We start from the raw sequence: 14,777 nt of genomic DNA on the forward strand, positions 1-14,777 counted from the left end.
CAACATTGATGTATTATTATTAACTCAAATTCACATTTCATTCCAGTTTCACTGGTGTATTCCGCCAGGATTCTTCAGAGAAACAGAACTAAGAGGATGCATTTTTATGTCTACACCTGCATCTATATTTATAGATTTATATAAAAAGATGTATTTTGAGAGAGAGAGATTTATTTTAAGGAATTGGCTCACATGGTGGTGGAGGTTTGATAAGTCTGCAATCTGCAGGGTAGGTTGGCAGGCTGGAGACTTGGGGAAGAGTGGCAGTTTGAGTCCAAAGGCAGTCTGTTGGCAGAATTCCATCTTGCTTAAGGAGAGTCAGTCTTTGTTCTATTAAGGGCTTTAACTGGTTGGATGAGGCCCACCCACATTATGGAGGATAATCTGCTTTATTCGAAGTCCACTGATTTGGAGTTAGTCATTACAACCAGTTTTCCCCCAATGTCCTTCTGTTCCAAGATCCTATCCAGGATACCACATTACATTTAATCATCACGTCTCCTTAGTATTTGCTGGTTTGAGACAATTTCTCAGACTTTCCTTTTTTTGATGACCTTGAAAATTTGAAGAGCACAGTATTTTATAAAACGTTTCTCGATTAGAATTTGTCTTACATTTTTATCATGATTAGGCTGCAATTATGGGTTTCTGGGAGGAAGACCACAGAGATGAAGTGACATCATCTTCGTATCTTCTTAAGGACGTGCTATCATCATGACTCATCACTAATGATGCTGACCTTGATCACCTGGTGAGGGAGTGCTTGTCAGGTTTTTCCCCTGTAAAGTTGTCTTGCCCCCTTTTTGTACTCTACTCTTCGGAATCAAGCCCACACTCAAGGTTGAGGGTAGGAGGTGTTACGCTCCATCTCCTGAAAGAAGGAGCAATTACATAATTCATCTATAATTCTTCTGTCAGAGATTCACCTCTTTCCCCCCATTTATTTATTTGTTCATTCATTTTTTATATCAGTATGTACTTGTAGGTATTGATTTTGTTCTTTGGATTGTAACTGAATACCACATTATTTATTTTGTTACTCAAATTGTTTCAGTTGTAGCCATTCAGGGTTCTTTCAGGTTGGCTCCCAAGTCCCTCTGACATGCCCCCACTCTTTTGTAGGTTTCTGAGTACTTACTTATTTTCTGGCACTATGAATGCTCCAGGTGCATTCTTATATTTTCCCTGCCTCAGCCCTGGAATCATCTTTCTCCAAGGAACCCTAGTTCCTCCTGTTGGAGAATGGTACTAGACACCAAGATCTAGGTGCTGGGTGTGCTCATTGCTGCTGGGGACAGCATGGTGGTGGACATAGAAAATACATGTGTGTCTATATGAATCTATTTGCAAAGCAAGTTTTGATACGCACAGTTTCGGTTTACATGATACCCGTGCGAAGGCAAGGCTGCCTGTACTGGATAAATATAAAAGGCTATATGCAACATTTGTATATTGCAACTGCATAAGAGTAAAACGAACAAAAGTGTACTCTCCACTCAGTTTTGTTTTTAAACTGTCACTGGAAGTAACTCAATGTTTCCAGAGCTGAAAGGGAGAATAATTTAAGTCACAATATGTTATGCATCTACATGCACTTTCCAAAAATCACCTCTAACTCATACAGCTCTACAAGGAAGAGAATAATACTAGACTTGCTTTCGACTACTTATGCTCAGAGAATTGGTACAAGCTTGGGATTGCCTGGCAAGAGCAAAGAAAAGACAGAGTTTGAAATCAGGTCAGTTTTTAGACAATGTTCATGTTGTTTGTAACTATTGATGTATTATTAAATTACAAATAGATTTTCAGAGAGTGATCACATGCACAATTTCATTTCATCCTAGTGAACTCTCCAAAACAGGCTAAGGCACGTCCTGATATCCTTATTTTAGGAATTGAGGTCTCCTATTTAATTACTGTGATTATTGATCCCAAGCCCCCTGCCCCCATTAGAATGTAAAACACTCAAACAAGAACGTGGAAATAGCTTTTTACTTTCAGTTCTCAATTATGGTTTAAGTAATCGATAAAGGATGAAAAATTATAAGCAACAAGTACAAATCACATTGAGAAAAATGTTTTTCTTTTATAAATCATATTCAAATGTAGAACAGTTTTGATTCTTTTTTTTAAAGAATTTTTGTCTGCCTATATAAATTTCAATGTGTCTTTAAGGATAAACTCACAGGATCAGTAGCTTTCAGTTCTGATACGCAGTTAAGCCTCTGCCTGTGTATTGGTGATGTTTATGACAACTACATGGAATATATGTGTATTTAGAAGAGAATATATATATATATGTATATATGTGTATATATCTCTCTCACAATTTTAAGCTTGCCTAAGAAAGATGGAGTCTTAAAATGTTTAAGCCATATTAAAAATAAAAGTCAAGGGATTTTATACTCTAGAGCTCGTGTGCAGTACCAACACCACTAGCTACATGCAGTGAATGAGCACTTGAAATGTGGCTAGTCCTAACTGAGACGTGCTATAAGTATAAATACATGCTGGATTTCAAAGACAGTATCCCCCCCATTAAAAAAAGTATTTAAAATATCCCAATAATTTTTAAATTGATTTCATGTTGAAATGATAATATTTTAGATGTATTGGATTAAATAAAATATATTATTAACATTAATTTCAGTTGTTTATTTAACTTTATGAATGTGGATACTAGATACTAGAAAATTTAAAGTTCTGTTCTATTTCTCCCAGAGCACACTGCTCCAGACCAATCCAGCGAGAAGATCGTAGGACTTTTGGCTCTCAATCAATGTTGCTTTGGGTTTTGAAATTTGAGAGAAGAGAGCTAGGCACTAAAGAAGGAACTATCCAGTTTGGGAGCAGAATTCACAGGAAATATAAGAGCCAGGACTTGTTGGGTTTGGAAAGTAAGCTGTTTCAACCTCGCAATTTCTCCGAACAAAATTATGAAATGACCTCCAGGCACAGATCAGATCTGGGGCAGCGGTAAAGGTGAAACCAAAGGTTTGGCTAACTAAAAGCCTCAGGAAGACTTAGGGGCTTAAGAGCCTTGTCCCACGGCAGCCTCCAAGGTGCCCCAGTGACCTGCCCCAGAAAGAAAAGTCAGAGTGGCTTACAGCTGATGGAGTGAACCCTGAAGAAATCCAAAGAAAAGCACATAGGTTATGTGAGGGGGTTGTATTAGAGGAGGACTAGAAGCGATCCCGGAAGGAAGCAGGCTGAGCGCCTACTCGTTGCAAACCTGGGCCATGTCTTCCTCATAAGGAGAACTCAGAGAGTGGAAGCAAGAGGCCAGAAGGCAGAGTGAAGAGCTGGGAGGAAGCCAGGGAGCAGAAGTGGGTCCTAATGAAGAAATCGGAAACAGGAGCCTGCTTGGATTCAAACAGCCGTGAACCGGTGACCACTGTGTCCCCATTGCCCCTTCTTTGGGACCCCAGTGCTAACTGTGGTCTCTGTCTCTCCATTATCCGTTGTGCATGCAGGAGGCCACTGGCTTGTCTCTTTAGTTCACCAGGTCTTCAGATCCAGAGGAAAGGCCCCCAAGGAGGAGCCAACTCATCCTCACTTGGACATGATAGAAACCACATTCTAGGGAATTCTGAGCAGCCTGAGTATATTGTGCATGTGGGGGAGGAATGTAAATAATGTCTGGACAGAAAGTGGATATGGGAGAGTAAAAATGTGCTTTGACGCGCTTGCCATTGAGAGATGGATTCTATTTTCCAACGCTTTGAATCTGTGAATGCTTTGATAATGGAGTACAATGTCAGTGGCTCTATGCCCGTTCAGAGCCAGCCTTTGATAGAGCTGACAGCTCCTGCCTTGGTTTCTTAGAGCCCTGAGTTGCCATGTGGGAATTCTGACTGCCCTGCTGGAGAGATTACCCAGGGAGGTCCCGAGACTACATGAGAGGAGGGCCCAGCTGTGCCCAGCCTTCCAGCCATCCCTCCACCCCAAAGTGCTAGCTAGATATGATGTGGGTCACGCCTCCTTTTAATCTCCAGCCCAGCCCAGAGGCCAGTTGAATGCCTCGGAACCACGATGCCACGGAGCCACAATGCTGCTATGGAGCAGCGGAGCAGACAATTCACCCAGCCAAGTCTTGCCAGAATTCCTGACTTCTGTGGTTTGTGAGCGTAACAAAATGACTTGTTTTAATGCACTAAATTCGGGGTGGTTTTTTGTGCAGTAATAGATACCTGGGACACACATACACACACACACACACACACACACATGCCACATCCTAGTTGAGTGACCCGGAACATTTTACTTAAGGTCTCTGCCTTCAGTATTTTTTTTAAAGATTTTATTTACTTTTTTGTCAGAGAGACAGAGAGAGCACAAGCAGGAGAGCAGCAGGCAGAGGGAGAAGCAGGATCCCCACTGAGCAGAGCGCCCAACCCAGGACTCGATCCCAGGACCCTGAGATCATGACCTGAGCTGAAGTCAGACGCTTAGCTGACTGAGCCCCCCAGGGTCCCTGCCTTCAGTGTTTTCATCAGTAAAGTTGGATGACAGTATTTACCTAGCATGGGTGTTAAAAAATTAAACAAAACAACATATAAAGCAGCATGTATTGGGATCATAACCTTCTTCCTTTTGTTTCTCTGTCAAGTCTCCCTTCACATACCAATAGTATTAGCAGGTGTGAGGTTACTTCAGACACCATCGGTTTCCCTGATCGACATGCACCTGCATGCTCGCTCCCCACGGATATACACATATGTGTGGTATAGGATTTAAAATCTTATTAATTTTCAGATTTAAATATCACTTCAAAACTGATTATTAGTGGTGGTAAATGTGGTGAGGATTCCAGTATTTCCAGAAATGGATGGTTTCGTTGTTGGTAGTGGTTACCTTCCTCTTCGGGTTGTTCCTTAAAAGTCAGATTAAAAATAAATAAGCCAGATTTCCCCCTAATAAGTGAGAGAGGCGTGGTGTAGCTCTGTGCATGCAGGACGCTCAGCAGGAGTCAGTGGGCTTCTCTGAACCTGTTCAGACTGAAAGGCCTCAGATCAAAGGCGAGCGCGTCTGCAGCTGGGCTGCGGAGTCCCGGAGTCCCGGCTTCCATCACATTCACTGTAATTACTAGAAACCGCTTGGTGGGAAAGGCATGCCTATGGAGAGCCCACACTTGGACACCTGCTTATGTACCTTCAACCAAATCATTCCTACTTATTTCAGTTTATGAATACGGTGGCTTGGTCATTTTGCTGTCTCACGACATGGGGTCCAGTGACTTTGGTCCTGGCATAATTAGTTGTACGACTCCAAGATTAAGACAAGCACGTATTCATAAACATAAACACAGGTACGCTCGCTGCTTTGTTGAAAAGTTATTGGCTTGGATGAGATAAAGCATCTATTTGAAGATGGAGAGAGGGAACATGAAGGGAGACAAATCTTTGGCGCTTAATTAGACCTAGAGATTCTGTTAATCAGGTTAGCATCTTGCATTTACCAGGTCTGAGACTTCCATTTTTTTTTTTTTAACTTCCCTTCTGCCTACCCTCCCCACCGCAACGCTGCGCAACTCGGAATCCTTTGATGGGAGGAGGGGGATAGGTGAAATCTTTCTGTAGTTCTCGGTCTTTCTCCAGTTAAAAGAATTAAGGATGGCAAACACCTGTCGAACAGACCCTCCCACCCAGACAGGCCTCGGGGAGGGGTGAGAAGGCCAGACGGTGCGCACTGGAGGCTCAGGGAGGGGCGGGGGGGGTGGCCAAGANGGGGGGGGGGCCAAGAGGACCAGTGGCTTGCTGCCAAAGCGCAGGTCACTGGATTATGAAATCGGGCCTCTGGCAGCAGGACTTTTCCAAGGTTAGGTTCCTGGGAACGCGGGGGCGGACGCAGGGCAGGGAGGCGGCGGGCGGGGCCGGGAGCGCTGGAGATCCGCCGCCTGGCCCAGGCCGACCTCCGCGGAGGGCGCTGCGGCCGGGGAGGAGGAGGGAAGGGCGTGCGTGGAGGACACGGGAGGCGTCGCCCCCCGCGCCGGAATCTGGTCGGTGCGGGGCCGTAGAACCTGGAGGGGAAGGCAGTCGGGGCGCCCCGCGAGCAGCTGCGCCGGGGCGCGGGGGCGCACGGCCGCCCGCCGCCTGCAGGGGGCCCGCGCCGGGTGTCAGCTCCCGGAGGCGCCCAGGCCTCGGGGCGCGGGGCCGGACCCCAGGGACGCGAGCCCGGGCCTGGGGCTGATTGTGATTGGGTAAGTCTCTCTGGCCGGGGAGGTGGGATGAACTTTCTGTCGTGTCATATTTTTGTGCCATGTGTGCGAATTTTTTCCTGGCTGCCAAGCTGGAATCCGTCGGGTCTGTGTCCCCGCATCCATTCATGAAATCTCTCGCGCTGACATCATCCGGCTCTCCCAGGCGAAGCTGCTCACTTGCACCGAGAGGCATCCGTCTCGTCTGAGATGACAGGTTCTCCACCAGTCCCTAGAGCCGCGGCTGCTTCTAGGTTGTGCTTGTATTAAGTCTGGGCGGCGCTGAGTGTTTTTTGGGAAGAGGGGAGGGGCTTCGTGAGAGCCAGTTCCCCCCGAAAACCATCCTGCATTTCAGCGCATTCAGAATTCAAGTGTTCATTTCGGGCAATGCTTTTAAGCAGAAATACAGAATTTTGGAAGCTTCGATCACTGTTTAATATTGAATGTCTACAAGGCAAAATGGCAGAGGTTTGTGGGCTATCAAGAGGCAAATTTTAAAAAGTAAAAATAGATACTAGAGTCATTACTTTGACAATGGAAATGAGTGACTCATAGAGATTGGGACTCAGGCTTCACTTTGATGCACTGACAAGTTAGGGCCAATATGTTCAGTGGGCGCACTTCAGTCTGCCCTAAAACCCAGGTCCTGTTTCCAAATGAACAGCCTTAAATGTACCCATTAGCAGTTTTTTTTTAACATCTCTAAAATTTCAGAATAGACAGGAACTAGTGTAAAATTTATATGTCTGTGTATAATGTAATAAAAGCTTAATAGACATTCCACCACTTTCAAGTTTTAAGGTATTTATTGGACACATCCTATAAATCCTGTATACTTTTTTAGGCTGTATCGTTTATGTAAGAATTGATAGTTCACAGGGAATTAAAAATGCTGAATGTCATGCATGAAATAACAGTACAGTGATTGGTTAGGGGAGAGAAATGAAATATTCAAAGCAGATCATGAAAGGAAAAACCAAAGGCAAATTGTATAGATTCTGTTTTTAGTTGACAATGTCAGTAATTTGGGGTCCCTGGAGAGACATGCCGTTGGCCTGGGTCCAGGGAGCAGCTCCATCCCTATCTTCTTCATGACCTTGGGTAGTCATTGCATCAACAGGCTCAAGTTCCTCTTTAGAATTTTTCTGAACCCTGTGGTCAAACAAACTCTCAAAGCAAGACGTTCCACAGAAATAGACTTTAGAAGGAGATACGGTGTTTTATGAAGAGAGGAAGTAGTCCTTCCACTTTGTAAGTCATTTTCTCAGGTTGGAAAGCCTGCCCCCTCTCCTGCCCCCTCCCCCCAAAAAGATGAATTTCCTGGAGGAAGAGATTGTTGTTCATTGGAAACAAAACAAGCAGCCATGGGTCTGCTTACTGAATTTCGTCTTCCAGTTGCACAAAAGGAGAGGAGGAGCCGAAAGCAAGAAACCATTTATTTCATCCGGCCCTTTAGTTGTAAAAGTCGCTTTTGGAGATAGCAGTTACTCCAAGAGCTGTGAATTTTCTGTCTTTATAAAGGATAAACAAATCTCCAGAAATGTCTTGAGCTGGGATAGTTTGTTTGGGTCTGGTCACAATGTAATCTTCTGCCGTAAGCATGAGTTTATAGAGAAAAAACGTTCTTTGTTTGGCTCACTAATTTAATCTTTACCTATTGATTCTTCCAGCGAACATTGAGCATCTCTGTGTGACAGGCATTCTTTTAAGTCAGGTCTCACAACTGTAGGAAAACGTTGACGGTATTGTCTCTGTGTTACAGATGCGTGTATGGGGTCCAGGAGAGGAGAAGCAACTTGGAGTGCATAGCCTGTCAGGGGCAGAGCAGGATTCTAATCTACCTTTGTTATTCTCATGCAGATTGTTTTTTTAAGATTTTACGTATTTATTAGAGAGAGAGGGAGCACAAGTAGGCAGAGCGGAAGGCAGAGGGAGAGGGAGAAGCAGACCCCCTGCTGAGCAGGGAGCCCGATGCAGGGGTGCAAAACTTGATCCCAGGACCCCGAGATCATGACCTGAGCTGAAGGCCAATGCTTAACCGACTGAGCCACCCAGGCGCCCCTCTTATACAGATTATTGTGAAGGAACATATTTTATTTTAATTCACCACCCTGAGTTTCCAAATTTTCTCCCAGTAAGAAGCAGATTAACTCATATGCTAGCATATATTTCTTAATGCTCAAAGCAACTCTTTTTGATGTAATTTTTAGTTGAATGTCTCTTTTTTATCATAAGTATTTTTATGTTTATTTAAAAGTTATTGAGTCACATGGAAATGATAAGTAATTGGTGGTTTTGCAGCAAGTGAACAAGGCCAAAGGTAAAGCCGTTTATTAACATAAGAGCTTGTCCTGTATTCTTTTCTCTTAGCACCTTTATCCTCAGAACTGCTTGATTGTACTTAAGACATGTGAGCAATAAGGAGGGGAAAAAATATGCAATTCTGTTCTTTTCTCATACAAGACGTATGTATGGAAGGCAGAGGCTCTTCCTAACCTCTGTAGTGATGAACTTGGTTTTCAAATTCCATTTGTTGTAGAGTACCATAGGTACGTAACTAAGGGCAGAATTTATTCCCTGTATTAATATTTTTTAAAACTCCACTTTTGTTCAGAAATATAGATGCTGGAAATTAGGCATCATTTTAATTGATGACATAGCAAACTTTTTTAAATGAATGTTCCTGTGGTATCCCTGTTAGAAATATTGAAAGTTGACACTTTTTTTCCCCAAATCACTACCATATCTTCAGTTAATATAAAATATGTGTAATTTGTATGGGAAAATATTATTTCCATAAGAAAATACAAGATGTTTACTGTTAAACATTAGGAGGCTACTTTGACAAAGAGGGAAGTAAATGTTTTAAGAGGTTCATTGAAAGGGCATTTTAATGATTAACACTAACTTCCCTACACCAGTCAGGCTCAGTAGCTTATTTAAAGTTTAGAGATTTCTTCTGTGTTAGTTTTCTATTAATTTTAATATTTTAAAACTCTCCGGAATCAGGCTACAGACCAAACAACGGCACCAAATTAAAATGAGTCATTGTTTGTGTGCTTCGGCCGTTATTTCAGCCCTTCACGTGTTTAGAGATTAAAGAGCACTTAACATATTTCAGAATTACTGCAGAATTATCGATTTTTTTTTCCAGGAAGGCTGGTTGCTTTTGTAACCACAAGGGCACTGGTCACTGGTTAAAGGACAAGTGGGACCCGAAATCCAGCTCATGTTGCATTTGCCTCACAGTGACTCTGTGTCTGCCCAGAGTTTTGGGCAACTTTTACGAGTCTGGCTGAAGTCACAAAAAAGTTGTTTTTTTGGTTCTTTGGTTGTTTGTTTGTTTGTTTTTACTAAAGGGGCATGTAGGTTCATGGCAACCTTGTTCTAAGAAAAATAAGAATGGTAAGGTCCCAGGCCTCAGTTTCTTGAGGGTATGTAGTGTGTGTGTGTGTGTGTGTGTGTGTGTGTGTGTGTGTGTGTGTGTGTGTCTGTGTGTTTAGGGGGGGCATGGTGAGAGGAGAGGAGCAACTTTATGCAGAAGGACATTTTAAAAGTTTTCATGAATAAAACTATTACATTAGAGATACTTTTCATATTTCATTTTATTTTTCAGAAGAGGACTGTCGGAAGGATCTGGAAAGCAAAGTTTGGCTGTGAAAAGCAAAGATCCTTTACCTACACATTTTACAAGCAATGTGCAGAAAGCCATTGATAGATACACCTGGTAAGAATGAACGTGGTGCATGCTTCTGATTGCAGAATCAAAACATGCCCATAATGAATATAGGAAGCGAAATCAGTGATTGGCCATGCATTTCTAAGAGTTAAAAAAAATTTCATTTTTAGTCTAATGAAATGTTACATTGCATAAATGTTTTAAAGTCAGTTTTAAAATCAGCTCAGAGAAGCAAAACCACTTCTAGTTTGATCTCTTCCCAGGAAATGGTCTTTTATGTGGCTTACGTTTGTCTCTGCAGTGATTCTGGGTTGTCATTTCCGTCAAGTGGCAGCCCCACACCGGCCGGCGCCCGCAACTCTTGGTCTGGGTCTGGAACACAGAGTTCTACTGGCTTATCAACTGAGAGGAGCTCCATTTACTCTTGGAGAGATGACGTATGTCTCAGCCTCTTTTGTATAATTCCATGATTACAATTTATAATGAAGTATTGTTTTCTTACTTTGCAATAATCTTTTTACCAATTGTGAAAGCATTACCTATTACACACATACACATGCAACCCTGTGAACGTGTTTATGTGTCACACCATGGAAAAACTTAAAGATATAGGAAAGATAAGGACAAGTAAAAATCACTCATAATCCCATAACCCAGAGTCTTAGCTGTTTATAATTCTGTTTCCCCTCCCTCCCAACCCCTCCCCCCTGCATGTTTTATATGATCTCTTATGTCATATCCAAGACTGGAAATTCAGGACAGACTTGGACAATTAGGAGCTTAAGTATGAGAAAAACCGTGGAAAAGTAAAAATTGTACAAAATCACTGTGATTAGGAAATTTCCCCCCGATATTCTAAATCAGATCTTTTACTTTCACCTCTCACCCTAGCAGAAGCTGTTAACTTCAACCCTTTTTCTGTTCTCTGTGGGAGTGGAATTCTTCGCTGTGTGGACCTGAGTCTCCAGCTCAGGTTTTTGGTGGGCACTCTGCCAGCCGCTGGCTCCTGCCTCTTTATCCCCTCAAGTGCCCCTGAGAATAAGGACCCAGCCTTTTGTGAAGCCCTCGTGGCTGCATAAGGACCTCCGTCACCTCTGACTCTTGCTCTTTTTTATTGTGTGTTCTGGTTTCCTTTGCCGTCTTGAAAGCAGCTCGCCACTTGGAAGGCACGCGTGGGCCCACTTCCTCGGGTGGGGCCGGCAGTGTGATAGCTGGGCTCCTCACAGCAGCGGGAGGGGCACTGGAAGGAGTCCGCTCCAAACCACTCGGGCCTTTCCCAGCAAGATGGGCCGGCCTCACCTATGATAAGCAGCCCCCACCCTCCCTCCCCTGCATCTGCAGGTGGGAAGAAGGCAGAGGACCATTGCTTTGTATGGTCCCAATTCTGCGATTCCTCCAGTACACGTTTTTATGTAATTCTCCAGGGAAATTCTTGTGACTTCCATTTATAGAACTGAAATGACTTCAGGTCCTACAATTGCTTTTCATTTAAAAACTTTAACTTACTTTTTTGATAGGTAATATTTGCAAAAAGCAACAAAAGCCAAAAGAGAGAACATTGAAAGCAAGCCCTTTTACTCGCCTCAACCACCCGGTCCCCTCCCCAGAGGCAAATAATATTCGTTTATTATTAGTTTTTACCCAATTTGCATCACAAAAGAGATCATTCAAGTCCCCTGCTGTCTGGGAATCTGGTTTAGTATCAGTTCAAGGGAAGATGCAAAACAAACAAATATTGAGTCTCCTTCTACGAAAATCAGTGCTGTTTAACCATCTCAATCAGGTCTGTCAACCTGAATGGGCACTTTGTTGCTCTGAGCGGTGGGTGAGATTTTAGGTTCACACAGCTCTAAAAGAAAGATAGACAAGGCTCTTCATTAAAAGAAGGTAAATGGCCCTTCGCATAAAGGTCATTTTCCTTTTCAGTCATAGCATCAGAAGAAAATCTAGCTGGTATGTTGCAGCTGTGCTTAGCTGTGTCACGCTCAGCCATCTGAGGGACCTGTGTCCGTGTACATATATGTGCATATATACACAGATACGTAGCTATGTGTACATGTGAGTGTGTCAGTGTCTGTCAATATGTGTACCTTTACCTGCATATATACTGTGTAAAATTCCAAATAAGTCTCCTAACGCATGTGGTAGAAATGATCGCTATTTAACAGTTAGGGTCACCAGTGTGTCTGAGTGCAAAGTCCACATTCTTGTTATGTCGTAGTTTTTCCTATATAACAGGCACTTTAAATTTGTAAGTGTTAATGACTAGGAAGGCTGTGTTTGTACAACTTGTAGTCTTGTAACTAAATGTGCATTTCCATTTTAGGAGTTTGACAAAGCCAACGCACAGAAAGTCCAGCAGCTGTTCTGGGAGGTGGAGGAAATGTTATTTGAAGGGAAAGTAAACCCTCAGACTCAGAATCTAGTGGCCGAATGCAGTGAGTGGGCAAGAAGATCCCTCCATCTGAGGTAGGGAAGTTGTTCATAATAACTCTCCGAAATGGGTTCTGGAACCACCCACTCCTGGCCTGTTTAATACAATTAGTATATTTTGACTGAAAGCGATTGTCCTGTCAAAAAATGTATCCAGAACACATCTTTACTAAGAAAGCACAGCCTTCGAAATGGTGTCTGAGGAAATATTGGGACATTCCAGATACTCAGGTGCGTCTTGACTTGTGAGAAGCAAACTAGCTCATGTTCAGGAAGGCGTTACATACGTAACACACTCCAGAGTGGGAGGAGTGATCCTTTACCTGAATGTGAGCAACAGGTCCGTCGTCAGAGCTGAGGACAGTACTCGGGGTTGGGGTGGGGGAGGAACAGAGTAATTATGTGCCAAATGATTGGATAGATAAATCTTCCTAACTAACCAAGATTCCTTAAGTAGGAAGGATCACTTATTTTTTTAAATCCCCCTGAAATTTTAATTAAATTAATTAATTTTTTATTTTTATTTTTATTTTTTTAAAGATTTTATTTATTTATTTGACAGAGAGACAGCCAGCGAGAGAGGGAACACAAGCATGGGGAGTGGGAGAGGAGGAAGCAGGCTCCCAGCAGAGCAGGGAGCCCAATGCAGGGCTCGATCCCACGCCCTGAGCCAAAGGCAGAAGCTTAACAACTGAACCACCCAGGCACCCCTAATTATCATTATTTTTAAATTTATCCTTTTTCAGTAGGCTCTATGCCCAGTGCAGAGCCCAAGGTGGGTCTTGAACTCAGGACCCTGAGATCAAGACCTGAGCTGAAATCAAGAGTCAGACACTTAACTGATCCAGGCGCCCCCCAGGATCGTTTGTTTTTTAATATCAAAGTTGGAGAATATAGATTGGGTCTGAAGGAAAGCTTTTCTTCTTTCAGTGATTTAGCCAAACCCACTTAGGAGAAAAATCAATCTCCGTTATCAGAAGTCTCTCTATATTAAATCTGGGGAGAATAGATTAGAGCACTCATGCAAATGTAGATGGATTTTGTGGTTACCTCCACTAGGTAACTTAAAAAAAAAATCTCAAGTAGACTTTAAATCTTTCTATTCAGCCCTTCATAAGCCCTCTGTCTTGAAGAGTGTGATACGTCCACCCGATATGAATTGTGGATGCTCACTTTCCTAGGCATGGGGCACTTACCGAAAAGCCAGGAGCTCAGACCTGCTCCTGGCCCTCTTGTCTTATGTAGTTAAGATAAAAATGAAGGAGGGGAGGGTGGAAAAAGAAAAGACTGCAAGGAATATAAGCCAGGTATATATATTTGTAGAGTTTTAGTCATTATGTAGATATTAGTTCACAGTTTCAGAGAGCTCCCGTGTGCCCAGCATTACTCTACCTGTCTGAACCTAATACACGTTATCTCTAAACCACTCACCGGTCCTCCAGGTAACTATTGTTGTGTCTCGAGTACAAACAGCAAACAGATGAAATCAGTGGCTTAGAGAGCCTGAGAACTTTGCCTCAGATCTCTTCGTCAGTAGCAAGAACAGTGTGTCCCGCTCCCTCAAAGCCCGTGCTTTCTCTTCGACACCATTGTGCTTCTCACGTACCAGTATTTCCCTTATCACTTCATACACAGCCTTTAAAATACTGTGTCATCTGACTTTCAACATGGCAAAGCATTTTTCCTTTTTCCAATAAAAAAATCTTAGTAAGTTCCTTTTTTCCCTTGTTCTGCCTTGCAGAGTATTAGGAAGACAGCTCATCGTGCCAACTGATGAAGGGTTCCAACATTTCCAGGGCAGCGAGCCTCGTTCCTTGGTCCACAAACCCTTCTCAGATGCCTGTGGACACAACCACAACAGCAGACAGTAGGTTCCTATAAGTTGCTTTTGGAAGTATTTTTAATTTCATTTTAGTTATACTTTTTTCACGTCTGTCTTAGCCATGAGCCACGGCTCCACTGATTGGAAACTTAGACTTCAGTGAAGGGAAGGTAGAGAGCGTTTTTTCTCCGAAGATGTTTCTGATTCTAGATTGATGATGATGATGGTGATGGAGAGTGAGTATAATACAGGTAACAAGGAAGTTAACTCTTGAACTTTTGTTTCAAAGACTCTGAAAGGTGGGGCTACATGCAAAATCAAAAACTGACCCATGTGATGGATCCTAAGCTCCAACTCAATAGCAGAAGAAATAAAGTTCTATGTCATTTTCTCTTATAAATCCCTCTATTTCAGTCACGCATATTTGGGACTGTGCCATGACATCATTTTATTTCAGCAAAGGGGATGCAAACTCATAGAGTAATTTTAGCATTTAAGAGGCCCTTAAAATTTTTAGTGATGCTTGTGTTAAAATGTTGCTTTTAAGGATATGATTTTATCAAATGTAATAAGCAATTTTTTTTTGGTCTGGGATTCTGTACTTGATGGATAAAGACTCGCCAAAATCTTGCAAGCGTTATATTCTT

General features: G+C 42.8%; 1 protein-coding gene and 1 long non-coding RNA gene across 4 annotated transcripts in view; both read left to right on the forward strand.

Moving 5' to 3' along the window:
- FAM149A (family with sequence similarity 149 member A) overlaps positions 1–14,777 on the forward strand; it is a 46,186-nt gene that overhangs the window by 17,828 nt on the left and 13,581 nt on the right. For 2 of the 3 annotated variants that reach the window (XR_004621924.1, XR_004621923.1), the window contains exons 2-5: positions 9,813–9,923; positions 10,177–10,312; positions 12,202–12,344; positions 14,050–14,175. Coding sequence is in view for 1 of the 3 variants with exons in the window: in XM_011230080.3 (XP_011228382.2) it covers positions 12,259–12,344; positions 14,050–14,175 (212 nt within the window). In the remaining 2 variants the exon portion in view is untranslated. Of the gene's footprint in view, positions 1–6,068; positions 6,200–9,812; positions 9,924–10,176; positions 10,313–12,201; positions 12,345–14,049; positions 14,176–14,777 lie in introns of those variants that run through there. The other variant, XM_011230080.3, reaches the window with a different exon arrangement.
- Positions 633–5,678, forward strand: LOC117797075. Its single transcript, XR_004621925.1, has 3 exons — positions 633–751; positions 1,625–1,738; positions 2,722–5,678. It is a non-coding gene; the product is annotated as an uncharacterized LOC117797075 (long non-coding RNA).

Source organism: Ailuropoda melanoleuca, chromosome 18 (assembly GCF_002007445.2).
Source record: "Ailuropoda melanoleuca isolate Jingjing chromosome 18, ASM200744v2, whole genome shotgun sequence".
NCBI classification, from domain to species: Eukaryota; Metazoa; Chordata; class Mammalia; order Carnivora; family Ursidae; genus Ailuropoda; species Ailuropoda melanoleuca.